The sequence below is a fragment of the Hippocampus guttulatus genome, chromosome 16 (genome assembly GCF_054856545.1).
Source record: "Hippocampus guttulatus isolate MCC_2025c chromosome 16, RoL_Hgut_1.0, whole genome shotgun sequence".
NCBI classification, from domain to species: Eukaryota; Metazoa; Chordata; class Actinopteri; order Syngnathiformes; family Syngnathidae; genus Hippocampus; species Hippocampus guttulatus.
In genome coordinates, this window is record NC_141276.1 from 3,813,915 (window position 1) to 3,829,786 (window position 15,872).

The following is a 15,872-nucleotide window of genomic DNA, read 5'->3' on the forward strand; positions in this document are numbered from 1 at the left end:
GGATGGAAGGAGTGGAGGGAGGGAGCGCTGGGTTGGGATAGGAGGGCATTGTGTGATGTTGAACAGGAGGAGGAGAGAGGTGGATGAAGGAAGAGAGGAGAAGAAATGGTGGAAGGCAGGAAAGGGATGAGCGCTAAAGACGGGAGAGAGGAAGAGAAAGAAAAGGTTAAAAAAAAAAAACTCATAAAAATGGTTTGTTAAAAACGTTTAACAAGTGGAACCCTCTTGGCCAAAAATACAAATGAAGCTCATCAGAGGTATCCCGTCCCTGGAGACAAAGCTGTCCATTCAATCACACTGTAATCCAATAATGTGTTTCAGTGTATCCACATTGGAGCAATAACTCAAAGCGCCGAGGGAGCAAAAAAAAAAAAAAAAAAAAAAAAAAAGGGCAGGAAAAGGCGAGGAAGGCTAAAGATAGTCCGCATCCAAATCCATTGATCTGTGTGGTGTAAAAAGACTGAAATGATGGAGAGCAAAGGAAAAGAGGTCGAAATGAATCACGATATTAGGAAAATCCACTGAGCCATCTTTTTCCCCTTTCGGTCTTTAAGTTGATGTGCATGTGACCCAAGAGTGTTTTTTTTTTTTTTTGTTTTTGTTTTTTAATTCTTTCCTTGCTCCACTCTCCTTGGCCACGTTTGACATTTCCAATGACTTTCTAAGGCCGAATGCGCAGAAAATGTGCAGCCATGAAAAACGGCTTCAGGTTACAAACGTGAACGATCTCAAATTACAGGTCAGGTCGCCTTCGCGCTAAGACACCAGAGGGGGCGGGGGGGTGGTGCGTGGAGGGGGTGTCTTATCTTACACACGTGGTGCATTTGCACATTTCAAAGTAGGAAAGCTTTCAAAAGTCTGAGTTGGCTCCAAAACTGCTGGCGTAGATTTATTTACGCTGAGGTGTGGATTTGATTCCTGTAGGTGGAGGTTTATTGTTTTTCCACAAGGTCACATTGGTTGAGTGAAAAAAAACAAAAGATAGAATCTCGGTGCCTCTTGTCTCCCAGACACATCACACCTGCTGCGTCTTTTATTTGTGTTCACGACCAGCATTCTGTTTTCTTATGTCCTAATTTTTTTTTTTTTTTGGTGTGCACTGCATGAGTTTATTTCCACGTTCCGAAAATCTGCATAGCTTCATTCAAGACTCTCCTTTGGTGTGAATGGTTGCTCTCTTATCTGCACTGTAAACGGCTGACGACCAGTTCAGGGTATGTAGCTCGCATAAAAAAATTTTTTTAAAAAGAAATATTTTATGATGTATGATAACATTAGTGTGTCTTTAATGGTCATGATATCTAATAAAAACCCATCCATCCATTTTCTCTTTCTGCTCGTCCTCTTCTAGGCCCATGGGAGAGCATTAAAGATATTCTTCTTCTTTTTTTTTTTTTTAAATTAACGAAGCATCACATCATCTATCTGTCAAAGTGACTTATGCGTATTGAGTAGTGGTGGGGATTCAAAAGTTGGTGATGATGGTAAGCTCACACGTCTGTGGGTTTTCTTTTAATAGTCTTTTATTGATTGATTTTGCACGTAATGAACCAGATTTGGTCAGACGTGAGTGTCCAAAACGGACCCGGCGACTCATCAGCAAAGACAACTAATCGCAGCCATATCAAATAATAGAATTCACATCATATAACTAGCTTCAATGGCACTGTCATGGTTTGGAACTAGAGTTTATTGTTTTGTTTTGTTTTTTTAATTCTTGTATTGAAGAAGCCACAAGCGCATGGTGCACATGGTCAGAACTAAAGCCAGAAACGAGAAGTTTGAAGGATTGTTTCCGTGCAAGAGAATATCAGGTGACTGTAAGCAAGAGTCCGTTTTGCTCGCTTTGTTGAGTTGAGTTGTACTTTAAAGGATAAGAATTTGCAGAAGAAAGCTATTTTTGAATGACAAATTTACTTTCCGGTTGAAGTTTGTGTCAGCTTTCAAAGCTCTCAGATCAACCGGTGCATGCCCAAGTGTCTCCATCTATCCCAAACCCCCCCCCCAAAAAACTGATTACATTCTCTCGCGCAAAACGGCGGAATTTATTTTAAAAATCGTTCTTGAGACATCCCGACTTGTCTTAATGCTTTGTAGGGGAGCTCCAGAGAACAATGACAGACTATCATCTGTACGTTCTGTTCTAATCCAGCGCGCATGTCATTTAAATGGCCTCGTGCCCCGCAGCGGACACGAGGCGATTTTTCCCTTCCGTGTATTCTTCTCGAGTGAAATTGGGCTGTAATAGAATGCAATTGTGCTGCGACTGCAATATTGTCCAAGCGCGTGGATGCGCAGGCGATAGGAAGAAACTCGGAATGAATGAGACGGGATAAAGAGAACGAGAGGGGTCCTCCTCCGGCTGTTTATCAGCTTGCGGCATTCTCCGCACATCCCTTCTCTCCGCCATAATAAGTATGTCTTCCTTAATAATGTGTCCGATAATTGACTCGCTTCCTGTAGAAGCCCCCAGGCTTCTTCTCTCTGACTCGCTCTCTCGCTTCTTTCTCTCGGTTACACGCGGAGAATTGATTGCGTTCATTTAGACGACGCTCTCAAAAGAATATTGCCGTGCGTCGCAAATCGCGACGCTATCAGTCGACAACAGGAGATTGACGCCGTCATTGAAATGTTGTTCATCTCTTCCGGCCTGCTGACTTTATTAACGGCTCGGCGGCGTTTGATAAATATGACTGACACTCGGGTTATTATAACCGCATTTCGGGATAATCCGTCACCTGTTTGTAGAAATGACACCAGCGCTACGAATGGAGTTTCGTTCCAAAGTCGGATCGGACATGTTGGCATTGCATACCAGGAAATAATGACATCAAATTCTTCCCGCCGTGCACTCTTGAAACCACAACTGTACTGAAATATCCACTTTGCATTGAATGTCTGTAACCGGACACATCCTCACAATTATTCTTATTGTCCTTTTCCGGAGTTACTATGTTGACTATTATAATTAGTATTTATTTTTTTTTAAAGACTCACACCACTTTCCTGTGTAGCTTCTTGCTAAAAGATAAGCATTCAACAAACAAAAATTCGCACAAAGTCCAGCTTTTGTCACGGAGGTATGGATCATTTGGGGGCTTAATGTGGATTCATATTTTTGGGAATCGACTCAAAGCGCGGTCGGCCGCTTAATTCAAAAGCAACAACACCAAAATATCACAATCCGAATCAACAATGACTCAAGTTTGTCAAGTGGCAAAATTTCAGGAACCCGCACTCATTCAATGCATCACCAACCAGTTACGAGCAGTGAGGATCAAGAAAGACTTAACTAGGAAGTTGATGCAACGTTGGACATGGGAAGGGCAAAACTATAAAAATTTGCAGGGAGAGCACGCAATGACGTCAGTCTATCATCACTCAAATATAAATGAAGACTATTCATTCATTCATTTTCCGAACCGCTTGATCCTCATTAGGGTCGCGGGGGGTGCTGGAGCCTATCCCAGCCGTCCTCGGGCAGTAGGCGGGGGACACCCTGAATCAGTTGCCAGCCAATCGCAGGGCACACAGAGACGAACAACCATCCACGCCCACACTCACACCTAGGGACAATTTAGAGCATCCAATCAGCCTGCCATGCATGTTTTTTTGGAACGTGGGAGGAAACCGGAGCACCCGGAGAAAACCCACGCAGAAAACCCGGGGAGAACATGCAAACTCCACACAGGGAGGCCGGAGCTGGAATTGAACCCGGTACCTCTGCACTGTGAAGTCGGCGTGCTAACCACTGGACTACCGGGCCGCCTAAATGAAGACTAAAAGTTTGAAATAATGCAAGAAGTGCAGACGTGGAAACAATCGCAGCAGAAACGCAGGTGAAAGGCCCGAAACCCTCAAAGCAGTCCCGTGCGAGGTTTGGACAATTCTTTTCTTTACTGAGAGTTCCCCATTGTTTCAGAGAACCATACAGAGGAAGGAACTTATTTGTTCTCAAGTTCTCTCGAGAAACACGGTCTTCTAGTTTTCCCAGCCTGTCCGGGCCACTGCCAAACTTGCCGTCATGCAGTTGCGGCGACAGCACGCGACCAATAATTGTTGCGAGGACTCGCCCCGCAGGAAACACGATTTTATACAGTTAGTGTCGATGTGCTTTTGAATGTTTCGTTGGAGGAACACGCTGACGCAGATTTTCTCCAGGCTTCCTCCTACATTCCCTCTCCCAAAGGGAATCGGGATGGGCCCCAGCTCACTTGCGACCCTTCAAGAGATTTGGTTGCCTTTTTCAAATTGTCAAACATGTTCGATTGCCTTTTGGGGAGTCAGGTTGAAGTCGAGCCAAGGGACAGACATATGACAAAGTGAAAATGAGGAAACGGACCATTGTCGAAATGACTCCGATATGTGAAGTGTCATGAAGTTCGGCAGTTGGAGGAATAGAAGAAGAAAGCATGAAAAACTCAACTGAGCCGTGCAATCGAGCTCACAAGCAGATTGTGACTCATACAAAATGCACCGTAGCGAATGGCCGGTCTGATATTTTTATTTTATTTCGATTATTATTGTATCGGGAATAAACTATGTGGGTATTGTTAGTCAAGTGACGGGACTGTCGTCATCTCAAAGCAGCCATCGTGGTGAGAGCAGTTTGAAGGAAATGTGTCTCACAACTTAGTGAGAAACATAAAATAAGTCGCAATCGTTGCATCCCTTGCGAAACAGCCGATGAAGCACCGATTAAACCTTGACATCAGGGCGCAAAAGGGGAACTTGTGGAGCGCAAGAGGAAACACCCCCCCCCCCCCCCCCCCCCGAGCTCTCTCATGAAAGAAGATCATGCGAAATGGTGAGAGTCGAGACGCTTCCATCAAGTGAGGTAAGTTTCTCGGATAACTTTGTCACGTTTGTCGACCTACATGTGGTCCTTATGATCTTCCAAAAACCTTTTTTTTTTTTTTAAATTAGTGTCCTAAAAAACAGCAGCAAACAACTCTGGTCTGATAATATTTCAGATTTCTTCAGAAATAATATCCTGTAAATTCAACTGGAGGAATTATTGGATACTTTTGTTGTGAGGATTACGATTGATGTTCCTCATTGAGATTCGTTGCATGGCGGTTTAAAATTGACGACAGCGGAACCCCGGTGGAAGGGTGATTAGCTGTCTCTGAAAAAAAAGATTCCCGTTTTTTTTTTTTTCCCAGCTTTGACCACTCTGAACACTCGACTTTGAAGTTTTCTCTGGATGGTCTTGTTTACCCAGCTACCAAAAATATGGAAGGTCAATTTCTAGGCAGTTCCTCAATCAACATACTGACGCAAGATCTGGACTAAGACTCATAACAGTCGATGAAAAATTGACTATAACTCTTACCTAAGACTTATAGTCAAGCACAATCTGCTCACTGATGCCGGATGATTTCTTTTAAGTTGCTGTACTCCCGAAACCAATTTTCACATCGGAAATCAAGTGAAATCGTTTGTTCGGGGAGACTGGCCATTCAAGTTTGCCATTTAAGTGGAAAGATCTCCGACCTCATCGAAAGTTTACTTTTACATTTTGAGATCGGCGGGGGGTCAAAATAACGTAAACTGTGAGACGGAAAGGCTTGCTAGCGTTGCCACCCCAATCATACTGGCCGGACGCACGCTAACACACTTGGCACTGTGAATTAATCATCTTGAAGGGCCGCGGGAGGGGGCGCTCAACAGCAAAGGGGGACCGAGAATGCAATTCAAATGAAGAAAACAATGCGGCCAATCCATTGAATGAATCAATATGTACATAATTACCAATCCAACACCGAAACAGATGGAAAAAAAAAAAAGGTCGAGGTAAGAAAATCACAAGACGCTGCGCTCATGGAACGAGTCGTTGTGACTGACTTCCGCCGAGAACCTCTCAGTTGAATGTCATCAAAGCCGATACTGGCCCAGTTGGTCAGTGTGCTGTACATCGATGTCATTTTCAAGACGTGGCTGTTTTCCAACACGAGGGGAGTGTGCGGCCACTGATTTTTTTTTTTTTTTACACTCTATTGTACATTCCGCCACCCTCTCTAGTCTTTGTCGGTCTTTTTATGTTGCCGTAATCCCAAAGGAATCGTTTTGTTTATCAGGACTTAACACATGTGGAGGGGAACAGGCGAGCGGATGTGGTGAGAGAAAAAAAAAAACGTAACAAACTACCCAAAGGAGAAGTGAGCGACTCTTTTCTTCTTGGTTTCGCCTAATTTGACTCTGTGTTCCTTTCTTTTTATCTTCCATCTAATCAGCAGACTTCTGCCTGATGTCAGAACACACATTTGACTGCGAGGAGCCGAAAAGGCCGTGAGGGCCAGCCTCTTTTACCCACGTGCGATGGCTCTTTTCTGGGTGCTGCTTTGGTCGCTGCTCCCCCCTCTGGTTCTCTTCTCTCCGCCAGACGGATGTGTCCTTCAGGACGTTTACAGTTCACATGACGGTAAGTGATGCCTTCTTCCAAGAGTTTGCAAATTGAAGTGCTCATTTGGGTTCACATTGGTTTTTGGTTTGCACAAACATGTGCTGTTCAAATCAATGGTAAAATCGAACTTATTTAAGTCATCTAAGCCTGTTGGTTTCCTAACCTAAGTTGACCAACAAAATATGATGTTGAAGTGATCCGGAATTTTGGAGTTTTTTTTTTTAATAGATTAAAATATAAAACATATCCAATAAATATGATAGATTTCTTTCTCAACAGAAAATGGTTTGAGTAAACAAAAAATTGCACAAATAACATGAAGGTAGACTCGCGTGGATTTAGACACCGTCTCCCAACTTTTATTAAGCCATGGTACTTTTTTTTTTTTAACATTAAGAAACTTTTTTAACATTAAGAAAATATCACAGCATACAGCACCAAATAAAAATTGAAATCATAATGATCCCGTCTCAAAGTGTTCAAAAATGGTGTGTGAAATCTGGACCTGTTTAGTTGAACGCAAAGCTGACAGGCTTGAAAATTTACACACACACACACACACACACACACACACACACACACTTTTGGACCAATGAAGCGAAAGTGGATAATTTTCCACCGCCGCCCTTCTGATCTCTTGTAGCACAGTAGTTGGGAATAACTGAATTGATAAACCACGTTTGTGTCTCCCGCAGCGGTAATGGAGTCATTGCGGTGTCACAACGACTACGAAGCATACGTCTACTGCAAGTGGAGGGAGGGGCCGCACGTACGCGCACCGCTGCAGCTCTGGTTCCACACAGAACGCGGCAGGTACGGACAACCGAAAGATCCGATTGAGACGGCGGAAGAAGAATGTCACTGTGGAGGGTCCCGCCTGTGCTCGCAGGGAGCAATGTGAGCCCTTTGGCGCCAAAATCGGAGATGCAGATGGGCACAGGACCGTCCGGTGTCGATATGAAACGCGTTCTTTTTCCATCGGCATTCAACACACGGTCTTCTTCGTCAAGGACGATGAGGCGCTCTGCTCGCCCGCCCCACGCGAGCCCTTGAGGCTTTCTCATCTTGGTGACTTGGCATCACGTATTATGAACAATACATGAGTGCTCGCGGGGGGGGAAAAACGATAAGATGGCTGCGATTGTGTTTGTGTTGCGCAGTGAGAGCACGCACACCGGTGGATTTGTCCAAATATGACACTGCAGATGGACAGCTGGAGATCAAATGGACCAGTCCTTATCCCGCATCCTCTTCCCTGAACAAAAACGTGATGTACCAACTCGGCTACAAGGCAGAAAGACAAGACGCATGGACTGTAAGCACGAGACAAATTTCAGGCGTGCCATTTTAAAATCTTAGCAGGTCCTAATGAAATGGCCAGCGGTTGAGGGTGTCGCTGTTATGTTCGTTTCTATGCACGTGCCTGCAGATTAAGAATGTGACCGGCACAGAGGTCAAACTGGAGACACGACTGCTGCTTCCGGGTCACGGGTACCAGGCCAGGGTGAGGGCCCGGGCCAGCGTGGGCCACTGGAGTCAATGGAGTCCCGTGCTGACGTGGAATACGAAAGAAGGTGAGCGACACCGCTTAAAACTGTGGAGAAAAAAAAATTGCAGTTTCGCATTTACATTCTCATCAATGCTATGGTATTTACCATCTCTGAGACTAGTAGTTGGGCTTTTTTTTTTCCCAGCCAGTCAAACAAACAGAGAAAGAAATGAACAATAAAGAAGATGTGACAAATTCATGTTAAAAAAAAAAGCATGGTGGATTAATTGACTGATGGGAAATACATTTTAAGCTAATTACACTGTTGCTATGGGAAAAAAAAGCAGAAAAAAAACATTCACTGTTGTCATTTTAAGTTCATTTTGTAGGGTCCTTCGTGCATGTATTCTGGGTTTAAAAAAAAAAAAACAAGTCTCTCACTCTGTTTTCTGGGCAAAGACAGTGGACAGTTTCCCAACTTGTATTGTGTGCTGGATGGCGAGAAGAAGGTGATGTGTAACTGGGAGGTGAGCCGAGAGCTGGATCACATCATCACCTACCAGCTGGCCTGTCAGCACAACCACACTACACCGTGAGTCAAGTGCGTGCGCGTGCGTGTGCGTGGGTGGGTGTGTGCACAAGCGTGTATGTGTCAAAGGCGATCTGGTGGAAACTGCATTCCATATGTTGACGCGCTGCCTTTTTGTGATTCCTGCTTGTAGGTTTAAGATCTGCTGCATCCACCCGACCGTGACCTTCGACCGCAGTCGGGCGCTGGTGCGATACAGCTGCCCGCTGTTTGTCGCAAAGCCCGCACATCTGCTTCTGGAACTTCGACCAACTCGCACTGCAAAGACGTTCAGGGCCAATGAGCACAGTGAGTGATTGACATGCGATGCCAAAGGGAGAAAAAAACAAACAAATATATTTGGCTCATGCTCAGACCAATCACCGTGGTGAAATGATTGAGCTGCTCCACCTAGTGTTGACTGGCACAACTGCAGTCTTATGCCGAAATGAAACAGAAAATCATTGAGAGATGATGTTTTGAATTCATTTCTCAACCCTTGCCTGCGTTTTGACCTGTTTTGATATTTGACATAAATAGAAATGCCCTAAATGTCATTCTTTCACCCTGCCCTAAAATTTCCATCCATCCATCCATCCATTTTCTGATCCTCACGAGTGTTCATGATCCCGTAGAGCACAGGTGTGTGTCAAAGTCAAGGCCCGGGGGCCAGATCTGGCCCGCCACATCATTTTATGTGGCCCGCGAAAGCAAATCACGCATGTCAAGTTCCATGATGCTTGCTAAAGTCTGAACCAAAATTTCAAATTGTCATATGTAATACGCAATAACAGTCATTATTCTTGACTTCTGATTCTAAAACCAGTTATTCATCAATTGGTTGTGCGCCGTGTATGTAATATGTGGAGGTGATGCAACATTTATTTAAACCGTTACTACAATGTGGCCCGCGACAAAAAGGAGTTTGACACCCCTGCCGTCGTGACACAAACCTGCCGCTCTTTCAATGGTTTCGATGAAATTACGAAACGGCGATTCAATGTGTGGTCATGTGCAGTTTGTCCCAGGCCACCGCAGCAGGTGAGAGTGAGCGAGAAAGGCAACAACTGGGTCGTGGAATGGGCTGAACCGAGCACAGCCTCCAAAGTCAGACTGCGTTATCAAGTGCGCTATTACAGGACGCAGGATAAGGTAATAAAGCAGACACCTTGAAATGAGTCCTTTTATGTTGGAACCACTGGGAAAGCTTCAACTCATAAATGTGTTTTATGCTCTCCATCTGTTTATCTTCTTATTATGAACTTCTCCGGCGCTCGCTTGTATTGCTGCGTGCGTCTTCCTTTTTTTTTTTTCTTACATGAAGCGTTTTGCCTCAGGTGACTTCCAACTGCAAGTTTGCTTTGTGATGTCCCGCCTTCGGTCGTTTCACAAAGAGTTGGACAAAAAGTTCCGATCCATTTTGACGTGCGACCCTTTTGTAGGGGGCCTCTGTCCTGCTGAACATTTCACAAGGCTCCACATCAGTCAGCATCCCGGGTGCATCGTTGAGCCCGTCCCAGCACCACCGGGTCCAAGTCCGATCTGTCGTCATCCCCGGACAGGGTTCGCTCTATGAAGGGAGTCCCTCCCAATGGACCGAGCCAGAAGACTGGACAACGCATGCGGGTACTGAGTAATGTTAGTCTCTGTTTGTTCCGTAACCGATCATAATATCAGAATCTTGCTTTGCCCCCCCCCCCCCCCCCCACCTGGTAGCTACGTGGCCCATCACCGTCATCGTCTATTTCGGCGTCGGTGTGACTGTGGTCATCGTCTTCATCTTTCTCTCCTGGACCGTTTTAACTTGCAAAAGGTACTTGTACGCTCTCCCTTTATGAAAACATATTGCGTCATATTGGGGTTTTTTTGCTTTTTTTTAATTGATATCTCACATGTTGATAATTGTGCTGTGATTGCGGAACAAATTGTTGCGTGGAATCTCTGCTCCCACGTTGCTAAAAGGCGCACGTTCGATTCATTGGAGGCGCTGAATTGTCTTTAAATCTGAATGAGTGTGGGAAACAGGTGGAGATATATAATTGTAGCCTTTCATATTTTACATATCTCAAGCACAGCCAAATTGCTTTGTTTTGAATATTCTCTGTTTCGGAAATATCTTCAATCGATCTTCAAATAGGAAAATGATTCTTTGGGTGGACACAGTTCCTTCTCCCGGCAAAAGCAAAACCCTGTCAGAGATCAAGGTAGGAAGGTTTTGGGGAGGGGGGGGGGGGGTTCTTTTGTTTAGTTTTTTTTTTTTTATCTTGATTTAACATTTTTACTTTGTGATGACAGAAAAATATTTCTTTGATGCAGTCTGCCACCAGCCAGGCCCTGATAGAGAATGAAAACACTTACGTCTGCCAAGTGCATCAATTGTACAGCTTATCGAGACGGTAATGCCTCTCACTTTTTGACCACTATGACAATTGAAAGCTTTGCTCCTGTGTCGTCAAACACACGTCGGAATTCATCCGCGAGGTTCCTGAAAATACTCTTCCACCCCCAGCATCTCCCTAAGCTCCTCACTGCGGCCAACTGAGGGTGCAGAAAATAAAGATTTGGAGCAGGACCGACAGGACTTGAAGTGTAATAGCGTGGCCCTTCCTGCTGAGAAGGTTAATGGCTGTAACCTCCCAGTGCACTTCAGCGGCCCATATATCTTCTGTCAGGTCAGCTGTTCATCTGCATTCGACATTTCACCCAAAATGTTTCAGGAACATTTTACAATCATTTACTGTGATGATATCAAGTGCAATGCACATATTAAAAAAAAACAAAAAAAAACATTCTAGTATGACATGTTATACTGACTTTTATATGTCTCCTTGTCAGTCATTCGACTCCAAGCGCATGTGTGAAGAGACAAAGGAGAACGAAGTAATTTCACCAGATGATCCTGCGTCGGTGGTCTTCTCCGTGAACAGAGAAGGTTACGTGTTCCTCCCCCGTGGCAGCATCTCCACTTCCACATCGGATCTAGTTTCTCACTGGGACAACGACGCAAACACGCAAAGGCTTGAGCAGAACCGCCGGTGCGCAGGTAACACAGCGTGGTCCGATAAGATGGTCGACATCAGGCCCGACAGCGGTGACCCGCCTCCGGCGTACAGCTCAGAGATCTCCTGCCCCACAGTAAATGCCTCAGGGTACTGTCTTCTGCCCCCTCCCTCTTGAGAGAAGTGGAGATTGCTTTTCGTAAGACATTTAAGTATTTATTCATTATCCTTGACATCCAACTTAAGGTCCATGTACTAGTTGCCGACACTCTTGAGAAGTAAGACAATTAATTCAGTGGCAAGTAGAACAATTAGCGCCCACTAGAGGTAAGACCAACTACTGATGTACTAGGTCCAACTAGTAGGCATATGTCATGTACCCTGATAGTAGCGCCAAAATGAGACCACTAGTAAAGCATCTTGACCTCACCAGTATGACTAGGAAGTACCAAAATGCCCTCTCATGGCTCCAATAAGGTCTAAGGTCCAATGTCGCATCAGTAGTTGCCACAAAAAGCCCCTCGCATGAATTGTCTGGTGTAGTTTTTACACCGGATGCCGTCTTCGCAAAAAGCAACGGCATGGACCGCGACACCACCACAAGTACAGTACCACCAAAAGGGTGCCTTTCACCCTTAGTTAAGGCCCAAATTGTTTACGAGTACCATGAGTAAGAGGCAGATCAACTGCCTGTAGCACGAATTGGGATTTTTAGGGCCATACAAATACTACCAGAAGGGGGAAATTGCTCAATTGTTGAAAAGATATTGAATAAAAGCTCAAACTACTGTACAGTACTGCCATACCAAATGCCTTAAAAAAAAAAAAAAGAAAGAAAAAAAATCCAATTGGTGTGTCACATCTGACCAGTGGGGGGCAGTAGTTAGCTGGAAGCCAAAACTAATCTTGTGTCAAGGAGTTGCAGCATCTTTTTACTGAAACAATCACTGTTAGTCCAATCCAATAGCGCAAATAGTCATGTTCTTTTCCCTGTCGGAGAGATCTTCAATTAACAGTATGTTTATAATTGTGGCTGCAGCTTTCTGTCAACCTCATTGTATCGCGCGGGGTAGCCTTTCAAGCGTTTTAGTGAGCTCCATCAACAGGGGGAAAGCATTCGAAACAATTCACATCTTCGACAGGACAGAGAATTTTTCATCGTTCCAAGCACTTAAGATGCTGTTTTTAAATAAAGCACTCGAAACTCACTCGATGGTGCGACTCTACCTAATGTCATTGCACATGCATACTTGTTTACACATAGGAAGCGCACATGCCGATCACATCGACATCGAAATAAAATCTCCTATGCTAATAATCTTTTGTTGCCTCTACTGAAAAGCCAAAAAGTGAAGTGCTGAAGTTCATGAATTCATAGATGCCGTGATGTTTGCTATGTGGTCATGTATGCATGTTTGCATAGAGGTGTGCGTTTTTGCAACTTGTTGTCAATGTTGAAACTTGCCAAACGCCGTACAGTATATTATAAAATATGTCCTTGACATTGCGATGTGTGTGAAAACATTGAACAGGTTAAGTTACATTGAACAATTGGGTGTCTGTAATTGGTGCCCGTACAAAAAGCTGAAGCCAATTTGTTGGGTTCCAATTGCGCCAAAAGTGGCCCAATTTGAGCTCTCCCAAACTCTGCTGGAGAAAACTATGCCTGAAATGTCCAATAAAACAGCTTTATTAGGCTTTTTGTATAGGTCACACCGTCCACTATAATGAATTTACACGCTTATATACCAGAGGTGTCAAACGCTCGAGTTGTTCATTGTTAAACTCCTCCAACCAGAAAAAACGGTAGAAATAGATCAATATTCCGAGGGTGTCAGATGTTATAATTGGGTGTCCGTATAATTTAGTGGCGTGGCTGATTTGTGTTGCACCTGCCTTCGCACTCTTAAACAACACTGGAAACATAAACACCTCCTGTCAGACACCACTTCAGAACGTTTGAAAGAGGTTGGTCCAAAAAACTGCTTTTTAAAAAAAAAAAAAAAATTATTTAATGGTGCAGAAGTGCGGCCCGGTAGTCCAGTGGTTAGCACGTCGACTTCACAGTGCAGGGGTACCGGGTTCAATTCCAGCTCCGGCCTCACTGTGTGGAGTTTGCATGTTCTCCCCGGGCCTGCGTGGGTTTTCTCCGGGTACTCCGGTTTCCTCCCACATTCCAAAAACATGCGTGGCAGGCTGATTGAACGCTCTAAATTGTCCCTAGGTGTGATTGTGAGCGTGGATGGTTGTTTGTCTCTGTGTGCCCTGCGATTGGCTGGCAACCGATTTAGGGTGTCCCCCGCCTACTGCCCGAAGACGGCTGGGATAGGCTCCAGCACCCCCCGCGACCCTAGTGAGGATCAAGCGGTTCGGAAAATGGATGGATGGATGGATGGATGGTGCAGAAGTCCAGTTCAGACATTACACAGAAATCCTGCAGTGTCTCTTTTTCTTATACAAACGTTAAAGAGATGAAGCAAAACATAAATAAAACATTTCATGTAAGTGTGATTTGCGGTTTAAGGTTCACGCGCAAGCGGCACATTGGATGAGTGATTATACATCCGCCTCACTGTTCTGTGGTTTGAATCCGCCTTGCGGACTTCGTTTGAGGACTTGCGTGTTCCTCCTGTGCTTTGGTTGGGGTTCTCCAGGTCTAGTTTGACTGTGTATCTGCTTTTTTTTTTGTAACATGTTTTGGATGACAGCACGGCTAAATACTGAACAAACACCTGCTGTCACCTAGGAATTGAAAAAAGAAAAATATGGAGCTGGTCCGTCGTTTTCAGTATGCGGAATGTGCTATGGAAATGTTTTTCGTATTTCTCCAGATCACTGGGGCACAGTCATGCTGGAACAGAAACGGGTCTTTCCCAAACACTTCCCACCAAGTACTTCACAGAGGAACCAAATGTGAACACAATCTGTTTGTGACGCTGTTTGACGTCCAAGTTGTTCTCATTTCAAAACATTTCCCCTAGGAAACAATGTCAAGTGAATTCATTTGTTCCAGGATGATGCTGTCATCATAATGTACAGTAACATATCGTAATATACAGTATATTTATAATATATGGTATGTAGATGTAGTTGACGTTTTATCAGAATAATGACAAGCAACCTGCTGGAAAATGCATTAAAACTAAATTAAAGTAAAACCGCTCACCTGACAGACATGTAATGGACAGGGAACAGGAGGCTGCATAAGAGCATGAAGAATGTTTGGGCTTTCGGGTTGTTTCATTTACAGCTTCAGTTTAAGTAGTCTAATTATTATTTTCAATGCGGTAGAAATATGCCGGCAAGTTTCTCTGTTTATTTTCCTGCTAGTCATGAGCTATTGTGTGCTTCGGCTATGATTATTGTTTGCATAATTCATTTGTCATTGTATTATTATAGTATATGTGTATAATATATGTATATTGTATCCTCTGTCTCAGTAAGTTTTATTTCTTGTTTTGTGGTGGACGTAACAACTTTCCTCACTGGTACTCTTCTGGGAAGACATCACAAAAAATAATAACTAGCCCAGGTGTCTTCGGGCAGTAGGCGGGAGGACACCCTGAACCTGTTGCCAACCAATCACAGATTTAAAGACTTACTATTCAAAAATCGATATCGTGTCGGTCGTTGTGAACAAACAATGCATGCCGTGAAAGGCGATGCATTGACAGTGAAATCAAATTGCTGAGTAATTCCGGGAACTTCCAGACGCATGTCAAGATGCAAACACGGGCGTGTGTTTGACCTTGGCAATTATAATGGAAGGGAAGGAACCTTTTATTTGATTAGTTTTTGTTTTGGGGGGGGGTTCAGTCTCTTAAGAAACCGTGACATTCCTGGGTCTCCTAGTCAGCGTCAGGCTATTGTTCCCTGCAAGAGGAGGGCGCTTGAATGGACCCACTGATTTGAGAGTGCGGCCGGATCGCGCTTGGTCATCTGTGTGCATCATGTCCCCTTTCTGTTGGCGTACATCAAAACAGGAAAATAAAGGCATTGGAAGGTGCGGGGAGTGTGTGGTGTCACTTGGACGCTTGCGTAACCTCCTGTTGCAACGCCTTTTGTTTCCTACTGTTAAGTTTGGGGAATGTGGGCCAGGGCTCGCCAAAGTGGCCGTGAGAGCCAAGGTCTGGTTTGGACATTAGTTCCTTTGTGGTATTGTGGTTACAAACACTGATTTGTGAATCTTAATACAATTATAAAACACTCTCCCCCGAAAATCTCAATTCCAATTCCAACCTCACATCTTGGCTGATGGATTTCTGATGGGCACAGGTCAAAAAGGGTGTTTGCGCCATTCTGGGGGTGAACAGCCGACTTACTTTCTGGACAATGAAAGTAGCTCCGCTCACTCCATTTCAGCGCATGCGAGGCGCACACACGGTCTTTGACATCGCAGAATGATTACGG

At 44.4% G+C, this 15,872-nt stretch overlaps 1 protein-coding gene across 4 annotated transcripts; it reads left to right on the plus strand.

The window, feature by feature from the left end:
- Positions 1–4,769: 4,769 nt before the first annotated feature.
- On the plus strand, positions 4,770–14,894 carry csf2rb (colony stimulating factor 2 receptor subunit beta). 4 transcript variants are annotated; one of them, XM_086133183.1, is made up of 15 exons: positions 4,770–4,837; positions 6,237–6,424; positions 7,102–7,219; positions 7,296–7,474; positions 7,567–7,721; positions 7,836–7,980; positions 8,355–8,487; positions 8,618–8,772; positions 9,482–9,615; positions 9,906–10,089; positions 10,180–10,276; positions 10,601–10,667; positions 10,759–10,859; positions 10,973–11,135; positions 11,299–14,894. In XM_086133183.1, the coding sequence occupies exons 2-15, from the start codon at positions 6,322–6,324 to the stop codon at positions 11,638–11,640; spliced, it is 2,076 nt and encodes a 691-aa protein (XP_085989309.1). In that variant the 5' UTR covers positions 4,770–4,837; positions 6,237–6,321; the 3' UTR covers positions 11,641–14,894. The 4 variants fall into 4 exon arrangements, with proteins under 4 accessions (XP_085989309.1, XP_085989311.1, XP_085989312.1 ...); XM_086133185.1 differs by having other exon boundaries at positions 10,780–10,859; XM_086133186.1 differs by having other exon boundaries at positions 7,612–7,721.
- Positions 14,895–15,872: the final 978 nt, after the last annotated feature.

What these genes read in the sequence shown, in the direction of transcription:
- csf2rb (XM_086133183.1), top strand. Translation starts at nt 6,322, where the DNA reads ATGGCTCTTTTCTGGGTGCTGCTTTGGTCGCTGCTCCCCCCTCTGGTT. An exon ending in CTTGAGGCTTTCTCATCTTG is followed by an intron (nt 7,475 to 7,566) that starts GTGACTTGGCAT and finishes TGTGTTGCGCAG; the next exon opens with TGAGAGCACGCACACCGGTG. An exon ending in GCCCATATATCTTCTGTCAG is followed by an intron (nt 11,136 to 11,298) that starts GTCAGCTGTTCA and finishes TCTCCTTGTCAG; the next exon opens with TCATTCGACTCCAAGCGCAT.